The 19,045-nt window shown below is 39.9% G+C and overlaps 1 protein-coding gene across 3 annotated transcripts in view; it reads right to left on the reverse strand.

Annotated features, from left to right (window-relative positions):
* CHD6 (chromodomain helicase DNA binding protein 6) overlaps nucleotides 1-19,045 on the reverse strand; it is a 191,231-nt gene that overhangs the window by 59,109 nt on the left and 113,077 nt on the right. For all 3 annotated transcript variants that reach the window (XM_036902261.2, XM_036902264.2, XM_057503003.1), the window contains exons 15-17: nucleotides 17,946-18,201; nucleotides 16,958-17,168; nucleotides 7,940-8,135 (exon numbers count right to left, since the gene is read on the reverse strand). In XM_036902261.2, the coding sequence (XP_036758156.2) occupies nucleotides 7,940-8,135; nucleotides 16,958-17,168; nucleotides 17,946-18,201 (663 nt within the window). The remainder of the gene's footprint in view (nucleotides 1-7,939; nucleotides 8,136-16,957; nucleotides 17,169-17,945; nucleotides 18,202-19,045) is intronic.

Genomic DNA, 19,045 nt, shown 5'->3' on the forward strand with positions numbered 1-19,045 from the left:
CTCCCTAAGGATGGACACAGAATAAGTACAGATGTGTAGTCTGAGTACCCGTGTCAGTATACACACATTTATTTCCTACCTTTATCTGCTCAGAGAGTCTAAAGCAATAATAGTCCAGTAGCAATGGGCATACCTGATAGCCAGATCTTGGCTTCTCAAGGCTGTTTGTAAGTAAAAGGAACTGGGGATCCGTGGAGAAATGGTCAGTTCTGTGGCTTATCGCAGAAAAAAATGGAACATAAACCTGACTTTTTATAGTGCCAGAAAGTAAGTGCTCAAAACTGACAGAAGTATGCTGAAAGGCAGAAGGGCCAACCTGAAGGACTTCCCAACTAAACCTGAACAACAAAGTAAATAATGAGAGTAATGGATTATAACCCATACAGTAAAATAAATATCCATGAGTCTATACTGATATAAATTATTAAATAAACAGGGGCAAAGGACAGCTGTCTTTTTTTAAAAAATAGTATTCTAATTAATAGGTGGAAGGAATGATTGAAATAGAAAATTACCATTCACCAAACACTACGGTAAATTATTAAAGACAAAAACCACTGACGGATGCTAAAATTAATAGGCAGAAGTATGATAAGAAACAGGATATTTATAAAGCCTCAAATATCTTCTCCCAAGATACTAATTAATCATAATGGTAAAAATAGTTATTTTAGTGGAGAAACCAGGCAGACACCACCCCACCCAAGTAATCAAGGTTCATCTCACAAGTACTAAGATGTCTGCACATCACGTACCCCTGATCCTAAGCACTGAGAGGACCATAACATCACTTTCATGATATTCATGCCCAAAATGTATAAACGCAAATCTGATCTCAAGAAAACACCTTGCAAACACAAACTGAGAAACATTCTACAAAACAGCTGGTTGGTATCCTTCAAAAGTGTCAAGGTCACAAAAGATAAGGAAAGACAGGAGCTATCACAAATGGGAGGAGGCTAAGGAGTCATAACTTCTAAAGCAAATGTGAGACCCTGGCTAGGATACCAGACCAGAAAAAGAACGTTTGTAGGAAACTGAAGGAATATGAATATGCCTGTAGATTACTGTATCAATGTTAATTTCCTGGTTTCAACAATTATACTATGGTTATATAAAATGCTAACATTAAGGGAAGCTGAGTGAAGGGTCACAGAACTCTGCATTATTTCGCAACCTTTCTTAAGTTTAAAATGATCTCAGAATAAAAAGTTTTCAAAAATTCATTTTGTTTTATGATGTTATAAAATGCTTAGGATGGTTCCAAAGTCAGATATACAAAAAGGCATATTAAAAAAAACTAGCTTCTGACCTGCTCCCTCCTTTCATCACGCTCCCTCACTCCCCCTACTGGTAACTATTTAAAAATAAAGGCCTTTTTTGTTTGTTTTCTCTTTCCCTGGGGAGAGAAGCAGTGGGGGGAAAAAAGAAACATACTGTGCTAGCATACTATTCATTCTTTTTCCACCTTACTATTTTTTTTCAGCCAACAATATATTCGAGAGATGACTCCATAGCTGTATTTCCTTACTTTTTCAAAGCTGTGTATCTGTGGTTTAGTCAATCAGTCCTCTATTGACGGATAACTAAGTTGTTCAGCTATTACAATTATTACAATATTATGCACCTTCTTTCAGTATTTTTAGTGGCAGCACATCTTTATTAGGAGAAGATTTGATGAGTGCCTTTATAAAGACAGTGAATTGATCAAGTTAAGTAATATGGTTTATGGAAGCTACAAAGGAGTAATAATATGTATAATAATACCGACACTGATTTTCTTTTTCTGGCTCATCTGCAGTTGAGGTTAAATTAGTATTGAGGGAGTTTAAGAAATGTTCTGAGCAAAGGCCTAACAGAGGAGTGAAAAAGACACCGCCAATTACCTTCTTGGTACCCAGATTCCCTTTCTTCCTCACTACCAGAACCCCAATTCTTATATAGGGCAGCAACATGTCTAGCCTCCCAGGGATGGAGAGGTGTACAGTTCTGGACACTGAGATGTAGCAGAAGCCTATCAGGGACATCTGGACCAGTTCTGCTCTCCTGAAAAAGGCATCATGTCTTTTTCCCTTGTTTTTCCTGCATGGGGTCTGGAACCAAGAGGATGTAAACCTTTTTCACTTGCTGAGAATGGTGGGGCAGAAAGACTGAAGGAACCCGGGCCTCTGATTACACTACGAAGCCACCGTATTCGTCCTGGACTACCCACCCATTCCAAATTACTCATTTATTGAGAAAAACAAACCTTTGGGAGGGCCACTGTCACAAGCTAAATGATACTGAGAGACAAATGTGTGTGCTCTGCCAAGAAGACTTACCTGAAAGGTAACAGGATGAATCCCGTCTCATTAAAGAGACTTGTCATTTTACAGGCAAATCGCAGTTAATCATATATTCCTTATTTTCCTAATCACAACACACCCACACACCCATACACACAATGCGGCAGAGGGAGAAACATTGAGAACTAGGGCAGCAACTGAGAAAAGTCCAAACAAGATGCACCGGCAAAGGCATACAGAGCCTTGGGGATCAGGCTACCAGCAGGGGCAGTGGTGCTACCATTCAGCCAAGGGAAAATGAGCTCTAAAGCTCTCTTGCATTATTTGCAGGCTCCTTGTTTTTTTAATGCATTTAAGGTAAACAACAGCCTACAAGAAAGAAGTAATGATGTTCAGAAAATTGAACAAAACAAAAACCAGGTACAGACTTCAGTTACTGTAATGGGAAGAAAGGGAGAGTTGCCCAAACAGTGACAGATTTCAAACTGATTCTGGCCCTCGAATTTACTTGTGTGTCAGCTTCAAGTCCAAAACTTGGCAAACCCTTAAACCATGTCTTTACGATCACATGAAAACTGAATGGCTGGTACAAAGAACTAAATATAATGCTGATTTCTCTCTTGACCCTTATACTACTACTTTTTCAAATCATTAGCTCTATTACATTTAAAAAGTACATTTCCTCTTAAGACTTTAGAATATTTGTTCATCAGTGAAAATCTGCACGGGGAGGTTTTAAAAAAAATTACTTATAGTCCCACCTGAACCCAACCACCTTTAGCATGCTGGTATAGTTTCCCAGCCCATTATGTATCCATAAGTGTTTAATTTCGAGCCCAGCAATCTCGCACTCTAGAAGTCTGCATCCACAGGCCACCCACTCATGAGGAAGAGGAATCAGGGGCTCTCTGTGCAGTATGAATTAGAAAGCACTGGGAGGCTGCCCTCTCTCAGCAATCTCTGCAGGCTTACTTGGGAATCTGAAATTTCCAGCTCCAGATTTATTCCTTGGGAAGAGGTACCATCCCCTCTTAAGATGTAAACATCTTCGGGAAACTGCAAAGACATCTACCCACTGCGCTCTATTTCTACTGTGTGATTCACAAACCAAAGTCCTCAGCACTTTTGTTTCCCAGGACCTGGCCTGATGTCTAGGGCTCAATAAATGCGTCACTGAGTCAGTCAAGAGCTGGCTAAGGACAGGAGAGAAGAACTGATAGCATGGGGAAAAGGTGCTTTGGGCAGCAAAGGACCAGAGTCAGGAGAGTACGCAAAAGAAACCTGGCTCACTGTATTTGGGACTGGTGCTGTACGGAAGTGCCCACCCCACCTGTTTCAAGGGTGCCACTTACGCTCACTCCCACTCTAAGTGGCCACACTTTTTGTTCCCTTGGTCTGGAACATTCTCTCTTCTGATCTCATATTTAAGATCCTTCCCCTCATTCAGGTGTCTGCTCAGATATCACCTCTTTTTTAAAATTAAGGTATCATTGATACACAATCTTATGAAGGTTTCCCATAAGCAACATTGTGGTTTCAACATTCACGCATATTATCAAGAACCACCCCCGACCCCACTGCAGTCACTTGTCTATCAGTGTAGTAAAATGCTACAGAGTTATTACTTGTCTTTGTGCTGTACTGCCTTCCCTATGAGATGTCACTTTCTTTTAAAGAAGCCTTCCTAGACCACTGTCTAAATCAATGCATACAAACTCCATCATCCTTATCCCCTTTACCCTGTGTTATTTCTGTGTAACAAGTATTGCCATCTGTGACTGGCTATCTGTAATCTTATTTACTGCACCCCTAACCTAATCTTAATAGATGAAAGCACAAACTATAGGTCTAGCTCACTGCTGTGTCTCCAGCCCTTTAAGTAGTGCCTGACACAAGCCTGGGGTCCAATATTCACCGCACAACCAGACTACGTAACAGAGCACTCACAAAGTCTTACTTTTGCCCAACAAAGAAAAGTCAACCCATCAGCCTAGTCCTCCAAGGTACAGGCATATATCCTGTCAACAAAGAGACAGTGGTAGCCGAGAAGTGGCAAAGGGGACCAGCAACTCTTTCCTGAAAAGTGTGTCAGGGCTCTGGAGTCCCGCTTCCAGTGATTGCGGCTCTGCTCCTCAGGCTGGACTCCCTTCTCCTTCCAAACTGCCCTGGCCAGGCAGCAGCTGCATCGCCCCGTGGCCGTGCCCTCTGCCAGCACACCTGATCACACGCATCTGAATCCGCCCTACAGGGACCTTATCAACAGGAGGACAGGCACCTTGCAGCACCATTACTGTGAGCCCTGCTCAACTCAAAGGAACTCCTGCCTCAGAGAGCAAAAAGCTCCCCAGAGAGGAGTCAGGGGTGTCATGAGCAATGGGACAGCAAGGTGCCTGCGAGGGGACGCATGGCCTCCTGTTCTGCCTGGGGGTGGGGAGGGATGGCTTCTTTCAAGGCTCTGAGGGGGCCAGCCTAGAATCGGTCAGAAACCACCCTGGCCCTGCCACCGCTTTGCCATGCTGCCTGACTGTGGATAGCCACGGGCTCCATCAGCTCTCTCCAGGCTGCCTGCAACCAGGCGGGACACTCACACTTTCTACCATCTGCACTCAGCCCTCTGGAGTGATGCCAAAACTCCTCTAGGGCAGGGGAAAGTTCCTAATGAGATTCTCTTTTCTGTGGCCCTGATGTTTGTATGGGGCAGTATGCACCTCAATCCATTAACAGATCAATGTTCTGGGCCAAACCTGTCTTTCAAAGGAAATAGTCACCTTCTTTCAGAATAGGAATTATGATTCTTCAATAACTTACAAGAACTACAGATGACTAAAAGCTTCCACTCATTTATAAAAACTATTGAAGTATGTGCATGCATGTGGATGACTGTGTGTAAGTCAACATGACCTAACTAGCAATGTCAGCACCAGAGAACAGTCTGGTTAGGTCTTTTACTCCATAGGAATGCATTTCACCAATTCCACAGCTGATTCAGAGCAGTCCTGTCACCACACGATGGACTCAAAGACCCAGACTCACTCTTCTACATCTTATGGACAGCACATGGGTTCAAGGGCAATGCCAGGGAGAGGTGTGTGGTGAGCGCATCATTCTGCGGCAGCCTCCGGCCCTTGTGCTCTGCTCCCCATGCCAACCAAGCAGAGCCTTGCTCGTCTCTGGGGGGACTCAGAACTCAGGCTTTCCTTTCTCTACCATGTCTTCTTTACAGCCCACCAATACCACTCCCTGGCAAGCACTGACCCCATCTCCTGCCCCGTGATTACACTATTCTTCCCAATGCTTTCACTTCTACCCAGTTTGGTCAGACATTTCAAAAATAAAGGACAGTTCCCTCTATGGTATAAAACTTTAAATAAAAACCAAAAAAGCAGAAACCAGTAGACAGAATAAGAGAAGCAGTAGCCAGTCTGGAAGACTACAAGTTGGAAACTTCTAACTCTAACTTGGACCCAGGGCTGCTGTTATCACTGATGCCGTCACTTGTTTACCTTCTGCTACATTCTTGGTACAAGTTTCTGCCCTGGGGCTCCCATAGTGCTGTGTTTCTTCATTTGGGTTGAGCGTTAGAGAAGTTCAGAAACAGAGTCAGCATACTAAAAACCTCACACTATCCAATTTCAGCTTGGACTTCACTGCTATTCCTTTATTCATCTCTCGCCAGTTCCCCAGCAGGGACATTATAAACAGCTATTCCAAAGCTTGACCCAAACTCCGGACAGCCCCACCCACACCCCCTGGCTGTTGCACATAAACACCAGTCACCTCTGGTGACTTCACCTTCTCCATCAGGCTCGAACACTCTCATTCCTGCTTCTTCCATTCCTTGGCATTACACCTATTTAACTGGTGATGTCTAGATTTCACCTAGATGAAGCACCGTGATTCCCAAATCTTTGCCTTTGCCAGGACCTGTCTCCAAATGCCATGCCCATGCTTCCAATCTCCCTCCTGGAAATTCCTTCAGTCATGCTCAGCTAACATGGCCTCAAAATGGACACCCACTTTCGTTTCCTACTGTTATGTTATCAAGCCTCACAGACAGGTGAGCACTGCAAAGGAACGCAAACTGAAACAGCTGATAGGGAAATCATCTGTATCACGACTGGGAAACTTCTGTAATAGTAAATATTTTAGACATTCTGGCCTGAGGTCTCTGTTGTGATACTCAGCTCTGCCACTGTAATATGAATGCAAGCCTAAATAATATGCATACAAATGGGTGTGGCTGTATTCCAATAAAACTACTTAAAACCCATTAGCCCATGGCAATAATTCCCACCCTGATCTATACCACTATCCTCATTAGGTTCTTGCTAGTTACCTGATGAAGTATTAGTTTTTGTTTATGTTAGTGTTGAGTATTTTACTCCTTTAAAAATTGGTTATTCACTTTACCTGGCAACTCATCTTTGATCCAAATATCCTTTTACCCATAGAAAGGCCTGCTGGTGAGCTGGTCACATCCACTGATTAGCTCTGAGGGTGGATGTTGAACATAGTGCCACACAATTTGTTTTACAATGACTTTTTTCCCCTGAGTTTTAGCCAATCACCACCAATATAAAGCACTGCTTTTTCAGCCAGTAGACTGCTTTTCCCAGATAAATTTTATTTGGAAACTCTTTAAATGAAAAAGGCAAAGCAGAATGACTACGTGAAGTGGTGGGTAGGGAAGCCCAGATACTCGTCAGTTTAGCTACTCTTCTCTGCATCCCATCCCTGTAGGATCCCCTAGGGTACCTTTCCTGTTTTGTGAAATCGCAGCCTTCAAACTTCTTTCATCAATCACCTGTATCATGAGAACACTCTTCGTATTAGCAAATATCCCAAGACACAATATACATTTAGGATGAAGTTCATCCTTAATGATAATGGATGTAAATCTAGTCTTCTTGACAAGTCAGAATCTTTTTGGGCTGACTTATTGTCCAATCTGGCTAGAATGCCATTGTTTTCATTCAGAAACAGCACTGATAAAGAATTCTGACCCAGGAGAAATATTAGCTCTGCCATTTTCTTGTTGTTTATACTTATTTTTAAAAATGTATCTTCAATCTTTGCAATAAAGATTATTTCATCCATTATTTAGCTTGCTTAAAATGAGAAAATATAATCCACAAAACCACCTACACGGGCACACAGAGCCCACCTGCTGCATTAAGCAGAGAGCAAATGAACTAGGAAGTGTGCTTCTGTCACCCCAGCCACACCATGGAACTTCCCACCCCTCTGAGTCATCCATGCCATTGATTGCACATGACATGTGCCTATCTAACCAACAAACCCATGAAAATGCCAGAATCATTTATGTGCCAAGAATTAGAGAATTAGTCAAGCTTAATATCTTTCTTTATGTCTGATGATAATGACAAATAGTAGCTCTATTCTGTATTTAGAGGTTACTACTGTGAAATACCATTTGGTTTAAAGCAAAAAGAAAGAACCACTCTCTGATTAGTGGGAAGAGTTGACATTTACTCTTCATTCGGTTTTACCCCCTGCCCTGGACCCTAAGCCTGCCATTCGGCTGATACTGTGACATGAAGTGTGGCAGACACTCCACAGCCAAGCCAGGCCCTGTCATGATGTTCCTGGATTCAGGGGCAGCTAAGGCAAACAGCAATCATCCTAATGGTTACCTGCAAGTCATTTTGTGGGTTCCAGTCTGAATCAAATATGATGCAGGTATCGGCAGCTGTGAGATTGATCCCCAGGCCTCCTGCTCTGGTGCACAGAAGAAAGACAAAGCGGTCTGAGTCTGGCTTACAGAACCGGTCGATGGCTGCCTGGCGCAGGTTTCCCCGTACTCGCCCATCAATTCGCTCATAGGTGTATCTGGGGGGACCCAAATGAACGAAAGCCCAGGTGTTAATCATGACTTCAGTGGAGAACAGCAAATAGCGCAGGAAGCTCTTGACCAAAGGCCTTAAATCCCTCACTTCTAAATTTGGACCAAATGCCAGCAGTCTAGAAGGAACACCCCCCAACCCCACATATGCAGCAGGGCAGACACCTAGAACTGCACTGCAAAATGTAGCCCCCCAACCCCAAACAAACAAAAACCAAACCAAAACAAAAAAAGCCAGCCACAAACTAAGGGCAACTAGAGGAAATGTAAGCATAAAATATCATCCCCACTGCCCAAACAACTCACTCTCCAGTATTTCCCAGTTTTGACTTGCACTGAATCTAATTATAAGACCAGGAAAAGCAAATAAAAGCCTCAAACTTGAAGCACTATCGAAGTATTGCTCACAACAAGGAATCAGAGTTCAAATCAGTTTTCAGCTACTTTCTGGTAAACTGAAAATGGTAGTAAGAAGACTATACTGACAGGCAGTCCTTTTATGTCTGGGCTGGTCACTTTCTAGCCTAATGGTTCCTCAGAGCTTTAGAGGTACACAGCAGAACTTGAAGTTCATAGCTGGGACCAATGTCTTCTGGGAAGTACACCGCCAAGTGGAAAAATCAGAGGAAGTCTTTGAGCTGTGTCTGGGGAGAGACAAAAACCGAAGACTTTTCAGAGGAAAAGAAAGTGTGCAAGTACAGCTGCATATCATTAAGAAGGCATACACCTATGTGGCAAGTTAAGAAGCAAGGGTGGAGAACAGGACAGAGGAGGCGGCTCCATGAACATGAAAAGGAAAGAGAGTAAGAAACAAAACTGCTGTGGGAACACATTGCTATCTGTCCCTGAAGTTAGAAAACCCAGAAGGTACTTCTCTGGTGAAAATCCTGTCACTAACACAGAACTAAAATTTAGTAGCAACGTGGACAGCTGCTAAGAGGCTTGTTTTTAAGGACCACATCATCCTTAAGACATCACAACAGCCAAGAAAATGAATCCTGAGAAAAAATCTTACCTGCAGCCCAGAATTTGAGAAATCAGATCTCTAGAAATTCATATAAACAATCAGTAAGAAACTAAGGACAGACAGTCTAGGGGTAGACAGCTCTGTGTGGGGATGGCTCTAGAAAACTAGATCTGGCAATACAATCCTGACTTCCTCAAGGGAAGGAAATGCCATGTAAAGAAATCACCCAAGGAAATAAATGTAGAAAAACCAGACCAACTCAGACTTATAGGGACATAGACAAGCAAAGAACCATGCCCCAAAATAGCGCCTTCCTTTTACAAAGCTACAGCGCATCTATACCTGGCACTATAGGTCTAAGTTTTTCCTTCCTTCTTTTTTAATGTAATAAAGTTAATAATGTAAGGGACTAGAGTAGCAAATAAAATCGATGGTGGTGACAGGACTGTCATAAAGGCAGTCGAAGAAAATCTTGAGTCGTGAGATAAAAGCTAAGGGGTGTATGTATGAGTGCTCTAAAACCATAAAGCAATTAGATGTGACTGTCATTCATAACAGCAATGGCAAAAATATTAGCAGTAAGCCCCTAGGTGTCAAGTTCTGTGACAGGTGCTGTGATACATGCATTATATGCATCATCACATTTACTTCTCACAATCACTCTATGGGGTAGTTTATTATTATCACCCATATTTTACACCTAAGGAAACATCAAAAACAAGAACAAAAAAGCTCCACTACACAAAATAACCTGTTCAGTCACCTAGCAGTTAAGTGGGTTGAACTCAGATCCATTTGACTCAAAGTCTATATTCTTAACCAGTAAGAATACATTCTTAACCGGTAAGCCTTCATATTGCACCCTACATTTCAATGCAGTAGGACAGAAAGATTTCCTTGAAAACTTAAATAAGAGACAGTAGTAAATTTAAGAAACCTGTAACTCTAGTAGAAGGTCAAAGAAGAAACTACAGGTATGAAAATGACTTTGATAAATCAGTGCACTGAGGATATGTTCTGGGCTACTTATAGAAGTTTGGCCATATATGTGACGCAGTAAAAGAAGCAAAGGATTTGAAGTCAGAAGACAGGGTTGAGATTTAGCTAAACAATAGCTGCTACTGCCCCCACCGTCACACATGTGAACAACTAGTGCTGCAGGCACAGAGGAATTAATGTTCTTTGTAAGACACCCCGAGTCATGAGAAAGGATCCATGTGCCCATGCCTCTAAGCAAGGCAGGGAATTACACAGCCTTAAGGAGGAGAAGAAATCAATAAAAAGTGATGATATCGCTTGGCCATCACCTAGGGAAAAAAATTCCCACAAAATTAGTGTTTTGCCAGCAATGGTATAACAACAGTCTGAGAAACTGTGCAGGATGACCAGAGCATTAATTCTCATTTCCATCACTTGATCAGTTTTGAGGGAGTGCTCTCACAGAACGCAAAACTAAAACAAAAATCTATCCAATTATTTCAGCTCTTTTAAATTGCTCCTCATCCTCTCTCGCTTCTGAGCTGGACCCTCTGGCTATGCCCTCACCCCTGTATGACAGTATAGCATGAAATTAAACAGGAACAAAACCAAATTGACAGCTGGAGAGGCCACGAGGCTCAAGAACAAAGAAAATCTTGAGGGCTAGTAAGCCTGAATGAAGAAATCAGGGATCATAAAATTTTCCACACCAAACATCATTTGCAGCAATTAACCCTCTGCATCAACTGTATTTTAAACAAAATCCCTAGGAGTTGATGTGGCTCATCAAACTGTAATTCTCAGTCACTGTCAAATATCAATGAGAAGCAGGTGGCACTCTGGAAAATTGAGTGCTTTGTTTGGGAAGAGGGAAGGGTAGAGTGACACGTTTTTGGCACAACAGGAAATGCTGACTTCAGACGGCCTAAAGGCAAATGAACAACTTTTCTTGTCTCCCAGCAAAAACCAGCTGGAAAACATAGAGAGTGAAAAAAAAATTCTATTCACAATAGCCATGAACATATAAAATACTTAGGATTAAATTCAATATGCAATATGCAGGACGTGGCAGAGTGACCCTAGAAGCCTACTGTGTGTTCACCGCATCCCTCGCACTTACAGAGGTTCTGGCACAAGGTAGGCACTTTACAAATATTTGTTGGGACCAATGGTGTAATATAAAAGACCTGAGTAAGGGCAGTGAATATTAGGTTCTTCAATTTTGTAGAGATGTCAATCCTACCCTACTAAATGTGCCAATCGAAATCCTGACAGATGTATGTATATGCAGATAAACACAGAAATGGGAATGTATATGTGTATAATTCACATATATATCATTTTTTTGTAGTCAGGGACAGACTAAGAAAGAAAATTATGAAGTTCATCTGCAACAATATATAAGCGAAGGAAAAGAAATATTCATTAAAAGAATAAACAAGGTTAGACACACCCCTGGCATATATATCTTGGAACATTTTATCGATAAGTGTTTTATATGCATGAGGGAAAAGATGGGCTATTTAATAAATAGAAAATTAGATATATTTGGAAATAAATTGGATCCCATTATGTGCCATTTACCTAAATTACAGAACTGAAGACTAAAATGTTAAAAAAATCAATGAAATCCAGTTAAAAATTATGAATTTACATGCAGATTTAATTCCTTTATCTTCCCTAACCTCTAGTAAAATGATAGTGAAAGGATTTTTAAAAAATGCTTAATAATGCTCTTCCCCAAATAAACCCACAAACAGAAAAGGAGGAGTCATTACAAAATCCTGGAAGCTGGAAAACAGGCCAAGTGGTATTTGATTTGAAGAATGCAGAATTCTAGGTGAGAATAGCCTCACCAATAATGCAGAATATCCAAAGGATTCAGGCACTATTGCAACCAGGTATCCCTGAAAATAGGCATATAAAGAAATTAAAAACAGGGCAGCTGGTTGAATATGCTGAAGTATCAGTTAGTTAACAGATCACCCACATCCCAGCGGATCCGTATCCCTCTCTACCCCTTTAGAGAGGCATCAGTTAAAGACAGAGGTGCTATACTGAAAAAAGGAAGAGAGGCAGGGATACTGAGACCTCCCTACAGCTCTCCAGTCCTCCCCAACAATCAGCTCCCAGACAATCACATTCCTACCCTAGGTTCCCAGATAACCTACATTCTTCTGGGCAGGAGGAAGAGAAACAGCCAAAAATACTGACACTGGAGGTTACACAATGAAACAGCCCAGCTATATGGACAGTGTCCACACATGGCGAGTGAAGCCCAGAGGCAAGTCTAGCCATATACCCAGAGCATCTAGTCACCTTGATGGTGCCACATCTGACAGCTCAGACCGGACATGGAAGACAGCCTCTGACCCGAAACACAGGCTCTGCTTCTGGTGTGGAGGGGCAAGGCCTTAACAAACCCAACCCTCCAGCAAACCACCACCACAGAATCTGGACAAAACATGAAGCAACAAAAACTAAGTGAATGGAACAACGTCTCTGAAGGCGCTCCAGAGTTAAGGACAGCGGGCAGATTTCAGAGAGGAGCAGAAACTTGTGCTTTGGCCAGAGGGGAAGCTGCAGTTATGGCGGCAGAGGTACAGGCCGGCTACAAGTTTGATAAAAAGTCGCTGTGTTTCTGACCAGAGGCACCAGGAGAAGGAGTCTGGGGCAACCAGGACTCCAGAGGGTGAGAGAGAATCTTCAGAAAATAGAGAGACAGAGTGGCAAATCCCAAACTCTGGGTATAAACTCTATGCAAGTCTCCAGCTGACCTCTGACTCTCATGCAGGAAGAAGGCTAACAGTAGTCTGCACAGAGACTGGAGTGCTGCCTATGAGACCCATTGCCAGAAGGTGCATTTGGAGTCTCACCTAGTTAAATGCTTCAAACAAAAACACCAGCATCTTCATAGCAATACAACAGAATCCTGAATCTCCACAACAAATTATTCACAATGTGTGAGGAAAAACCTAAAATTATGTAACATATAAAGAGGAAAATGACCCATTCTCAAGAGAAAAAGATAATCAACAGATGTCAAACCTAAAATATTATAATTAACAACACTTTAAACAGCTATTGTAATTATGCTCAATGAAGTAAAAGAATGTAAGCAATGAGTGAAAATATTGCACATCACAGGAGAGAAACATCACTATGAATCAAATGGAAATCTTAGAACTAAAATAAAATCTCTAAAACAAAGCATTGGATGGGCTTAATTAAGCATGATGGAAAAGACAGAGAAAAGAATCAGAGAAGTTGAAGACAGATTAAAAAAAAAATTTGTGGGGAAAAAAAAAGAACAGAGCCTATGGGTCTGTGGCACAATATCAAAAGATGGAACATATATCTGATAACTGGAGTCTCACAAAGAAATAAAAGAATGGATCAAAAGGAAAAAGAAATGGAAGAAATAGTGACCAAAAGTCTCCCAAATTTGATGAAAGTTATACATTTACAGATTTAAGCAGCTTAGTGAACTCTGCTCAGGATGAATTCCACACATCACAGTTAAGCCATTGAAAATCAGAAATTAAAAGAAAATCTTATTAGTCAGAGTAAAATAACACTTTACACACAGGGCAGCAGCAACTCAAAAGACTGCAGACCTTCTCATCAGAAACCCCCAACAGGGCCAGAGCACAGTGGAAAATCACTTCAAAGTGCTTAAAGAAAAAAAAAAAAAAAAAGCCAGCCCAGAATTCAAAAGACAGAGAAATCAACAAAAAAAAGGAAAAAATTTGACTTACAGAAAATAAGATACTGTAGGAAGGATTTAAAAAATTTCTATCATGAATAATCTCAGAAAGACAAAAGCACACGTTACCATACCTGTGAAAGAATGGGATGAATACTCTGAAGACTGAACGATTACAAAAGAAAAAAATGTTCTAGGAAATTAAAAATATAATTATAAAATAAAAACCCAGGGGTTAAAGTTGGAAGATAAAGGTAAATGAACTCTATCAGAAGTTATAGCAAAATATAATGAGACGGAGAGAAGAGAAAAAACAAAATTAGGTAATCAGTCCAGATGGTTGGACATATGAATAATGGGGGTTCCACAAAAAGAAAACAAAACAGAAAGAAAAAAAAGATAAAACACAAGAAAATTCCCCAGAACTAAAGGAACTTAGTTCAGGTAAAAAAGACCTATATAGTATCCAGTTCAGTGGATCCCACACAAAAAAAAGTACATGGCATATTGGGAAGATGGGAGGATAGTAAATTGCATATGTAGTAATCACGAGGGACCGTAAAAGAAGATAAACACTCATCTTCCATAGTGAGAACAGATAACACCTAAAACTGAAAAAAAAAAATCAAGAAATTTTAACTACTAACATTTAGAGATTAGCTATAAATACTAAAGAATGAAGAGTTTAAAATAACTGTTTCCAGGGCTGGGAAAACTTAGTAGGGGTGGAAGATGTGAATTAGGATAATTAAAGTTTTCATAAGTCTAACAGAATAAAATCTGGCCCTTTAAATTATGTGCACATGTAACTCTGATGAAAATAAAAGCTAAATTAAAAGGAGGAAAGTCATGATGATATTAACACCAGAAGAACCCTGCTGGATGCAGCTGGGGTAAAGAAACCATAAAAAAAATGAAAAGAAAATATTTTAGAATATTTATATGATTGTATGGCTGAGAGGTAGGGAAAGCTTTTTAAGCATATTAATTTAAGCATTTAAGCTTAAATTTAAGCAAAAATATGCATTTAAGTTTATTTAAAGCTGTTTAAAATTTGACCATTATAAAATTAAGAAATTAAAAAAAATAAATCAAATAAACAAAAACCCATACCCATAAACAAAAAGTGAAAAACAACACTGGAGGAGTATTTCTACCATATTGTTAAGTAAACAAATAATTCTTATAAATTAGTAAACAAAAAGGCAAAGAGCAACAGAAAACAGAGAAAAAACATGAATAATCAATTCACAAAAGAAGAAATATAAATAGCTAATATATATGAAAAATCTTCACCCTCAATGATCACAGAAATAACTAATTAAAACACAAGACCATAATTTTGGTTTACTGAATTAGCTAAGATTAAGAGGCAGAAACAGTTTTGATCAGTATATAGGGGGAAAAAAGCATTCTCATAGAGTGTTGAAAAGCATGTAAGTAAAAATACCTTTCTAGATGGTGTTTTGGAAATATGTATTAAGTGTTTTTTTAAAATGTATATTGAAATTTATCCTAAGGAAATAACTGGAAACATTCACAATGACTGTAAAGGGATATTCATAGAGCTCCTTAAAATGCTGAAAAATTGGAAACAACCTTAAGACAGAATATCATACAGATCATCAAAATTACATTGTAGAAAAATAAAGCAAAAATTTCATGCTGTATTAAAAAGGTGAGTTACAAAGTAGAACACAGAATATATGATCCCAATTCAAACATATAAATAACAAAACTAAACATATGTATACACATAGAAAAAAAGACTGAAAAAATAAATGCCCAAGCGTGTATGGGGGCTCTGAGCAGGTGGTGGTGTTATACGTGGCCATATTTTCAAGAGAAACTATATTTCTTAAGTAATTTGGAAATAAAATGAGCAATAAATGTTAAGTAAAATTAGCATAAAAGAGATCTAAATAAAGATATCTGAACTTGGCAAAAGTCTGTTACTTACACAGTTACTCATTTTGACGGTTCTTTAAAAAAACTGCAACCTAGTAGTTGCACATATTCTGAAGACTAAGATAATATAAGAAGCAAGTGTTCTGGCAATGGGTTCCTATTCTAGTGAATTTATAAGATATGAAAGTGTTTTACTAGTTTTGATTTATTCATTACAATTTCCTCAAAGGAAAAAAAATACAAGTTTCAAGGATTCTTTACATAAAAATCTCTACTATAGGGTTCTCTAGAAATTCTTTTGCCTGATCCAATTTTAGAGAATTATTTATGCAACAGCAAATGTCAACAAATCCCATAGTTAAATCTGTCATTTCCTTAAACACTTTCTATAAATTACATATTAGATGGGCAAACAGAATCTTCAAGGTTAAGAATATTTAAGACAACTAAGATTTGCTATAGTTTTACTAAATGAAAACAAAGATTTCCTTAAACTTAGCAATGCCTCAGCTAATGGTTTCTATCATCTTGAGAAGTTTTTTATCATTAAGAGTAAATTTTTAAAAAATCCATTAGTCACCTTCAGATCACTGATGTTTCCCAATGACTGGAAATGTATAGTTTATTATGTAACAAATGCAATGCCCACACAAAATTCAGATAACTCACATCACCTCATAGCTTTTTCACCTACATAAGTAATGGAATTTAGTTTCAAGGAATTCCAGGAATACAAACAAGAAAATAACTGGGATGCCATGGCTAGCATTATCATAAAACCTTAGAGGGTTTACTGAAAAAGGACATAAAATATCCCCCGATTCTTTTTCTGTGAGTGTCAGCTTATGTTCTTTTAGAAACTTGGTAATAGTGGTACTTTGCAGGATGTATTTCTCTCATCATTAAGCAGAAAAAAGCAAAAAAAAAAAAAAAATACATTATTTTCTTAACCTTCTCTAATGCTATTTGAATTTCTTCCAACTAAAGAGAAAATAAACAAACATGTAGAATCTCTTTTTTTAGCAAAGCAAGGGCTCCACATTATAAGCTATGAACTCAATCTACATAAGGTCGGGTATACCTGGTCTTAAAATTTAACTTTATTTTAGCCAATCTGTAAGAGAAGATTCCATTTCTCCACTTCTGAATGGCTGAATGTCATTAAAGCATAAATTCTGAATGGATCAAAAGGTAGCAAAGAAAAGGAACTGCCTGCAGTGTTTGAGGCACAACTTGGACATAAATCTCACCTTCTTTGGATGAGGTAATCTTCTAGGATATCCAGACAGCGCACCATCTGGGAGAAGATGAGTACTTTGTGGCCACCTGCAATCAGCTTAGGGAGCAGTTTATCAATCAGCACCAGCTTCCCTGCTGCCTGAATCATGGCCTGCAGCTGAAAGTCGGGGGCTTCAGGGCTGTGAGTTTTTCGAAAATCCTCCAGAATTTTCTCCTCTGCCCCTGGAAAGGAATGGAACAAAACTATTCCTTGAACAAACTGTAAGGGTAAAACCTATTATCTGTTTTACAGATTCTAAAAATAATGAGGCCAACTATTAGATCTTGGTCCAACAGTCCAGGGAGGCAATGCTGTATGTGCATCCCTGGTCTGTGCCCTCAGCAGAGGGCTTCAGTGGCAGTAGGACCACCTGGCAGAGAACACAGGTGCCTTGCTTTCCCAGGGCATCGCACCAAGTACAGAAGGGACTGCAGATAACAAGTCCTCAGCCGACTCATGCAGGTTAAGAAATCTTCATGGTGAGTTGACAAAAGATCTCACAAATACTAGCTGTAAGCAAATCCAAAACATTTATCAGTAAGTTTTATTGTGAAAAAAGAAAGCTTCAACATCTCTACTTAGTAGTTAACTGTTAATTCATCTGCCCAGAGTCTTAATCTCATTATAGCATGATCATCTACTCAACCAAGTTACACAGTTCTCCACCCCAAAGTGGAAAGTGTGGGCTAGGCCACAAATAAAGGCGAGCAGACCTATGAGTGATATTCCATCTTCTGACATACAGGAGGTTCAAGCTGTGGCTCTGTGACTCACTGCTAGACTGCTTAAGGCAGACAGACCTATCAACCTCTCTGAACCCCAGTTTAATACTAACCTGTAAAAAGGGGAGAATTCACACACTCTGGCACTATGAGAACTCAATACACAAGACCATGGGTTATCACCAGCTCTGGCAGAGGCTGGCGGCAGGTCCCAGGGCTTCCTGCTTCCCCACTCACCGTTGATCAGGTAAGGATGGTTACAGCACTTTCTCAGCTCCATCATAGTGTTGATGAGATTTGGCATGTTGTGTTGGTTTGCACCCTTGGTCAAGAAGGAAAAGTTCTTCTCTAAGATGGCACGGTAGTACTTTTTCTGGATATTGGTCAACTCTACTTCAATGATCGTCTCTTGTTTGGGAGCAAGGTTTTTTTCCACATCATCTTTCAGCCGCCGAAGCATCATTGGTTTTAGGATAGACTGCAGTTTCTTTACCTGTCCAGAGAAAAGAGACCTGTTCACTTGGCCCAATCCCGATGAATGATTACTGGGGTGTTCCAACCTTCACTATAATCTGTGGAGCATCTAATCAGTCCTGTGGCACTAAATGGAAGATCACGACAGATCCCTGAACATGGGGAGTTTATAACAGGACTAAAAGGAAAAAAGGGATCTGGTTTTAATTTGCAAGTAATTACTGAGAACCTTGGTGGCAACCTTATAAGATATAAAGGGAGAAAGATACAAAAAACAGTGTATTTCTCTAGGATGGAGAATAACCCCCCGCCCCCTTCCCCCAACAGGTACACTTGTGCAGCAATTATCTGAGGAATCTTTTAAGCCACGTTAGGAGGTACAGTGATATACTACAAAGGGAAGACTTAGATGCTACAAGAAGAAAGGCAGAAGTAGAGGCAATCCGGGGATGGGCAAAATGAGTGAGGTGATCAAAGGTACAAACTTCTAGTTATAAAAAATAAGTCCTAGGGATGTAATGCATAGCATGCTGACTATAGTTAATAATATTCTAGTATATATTTGAAAGTTGCTAAGAGACTAAGATCTTAAAAGTTCCCACCACAAGAAAAAGAAAACTTTTAACTATGTGTGGTGATGGATGCTGAACTTACAGTGATCATTTCATAATATATACATATATTAAACCATTATACTGTATACCTCAAAATAATAAAATATTTTGTCATTTTATCTCAATTAAAAAAAAAGAAGTAAAGGTAATCTGGAAACGGATTCTTCCCATACCTTCTGTGTAACAACAGCTGCCAACAGGTTTGGGGGTGGCAGTGTGTAGAGTTAATGCTGTACTGACAGCTCCCAT

The sequence above is a fragment of the Manis pentadactyla genome, chromosome 5 (assembly GCF_030020395.1).
Source record: "Manis pentadactyla isolate mManPen7 chromosome 5, mManPen7.hap1, whole genome shotgun sequence".
In the NCBI taxonomy this organism is placed as follows: domain Eukaryota; kingdom Metazoa; phylum Chordata; class Mammalia; order Pholidota; family Manidae; genus Manis; species Manis pentadactyla.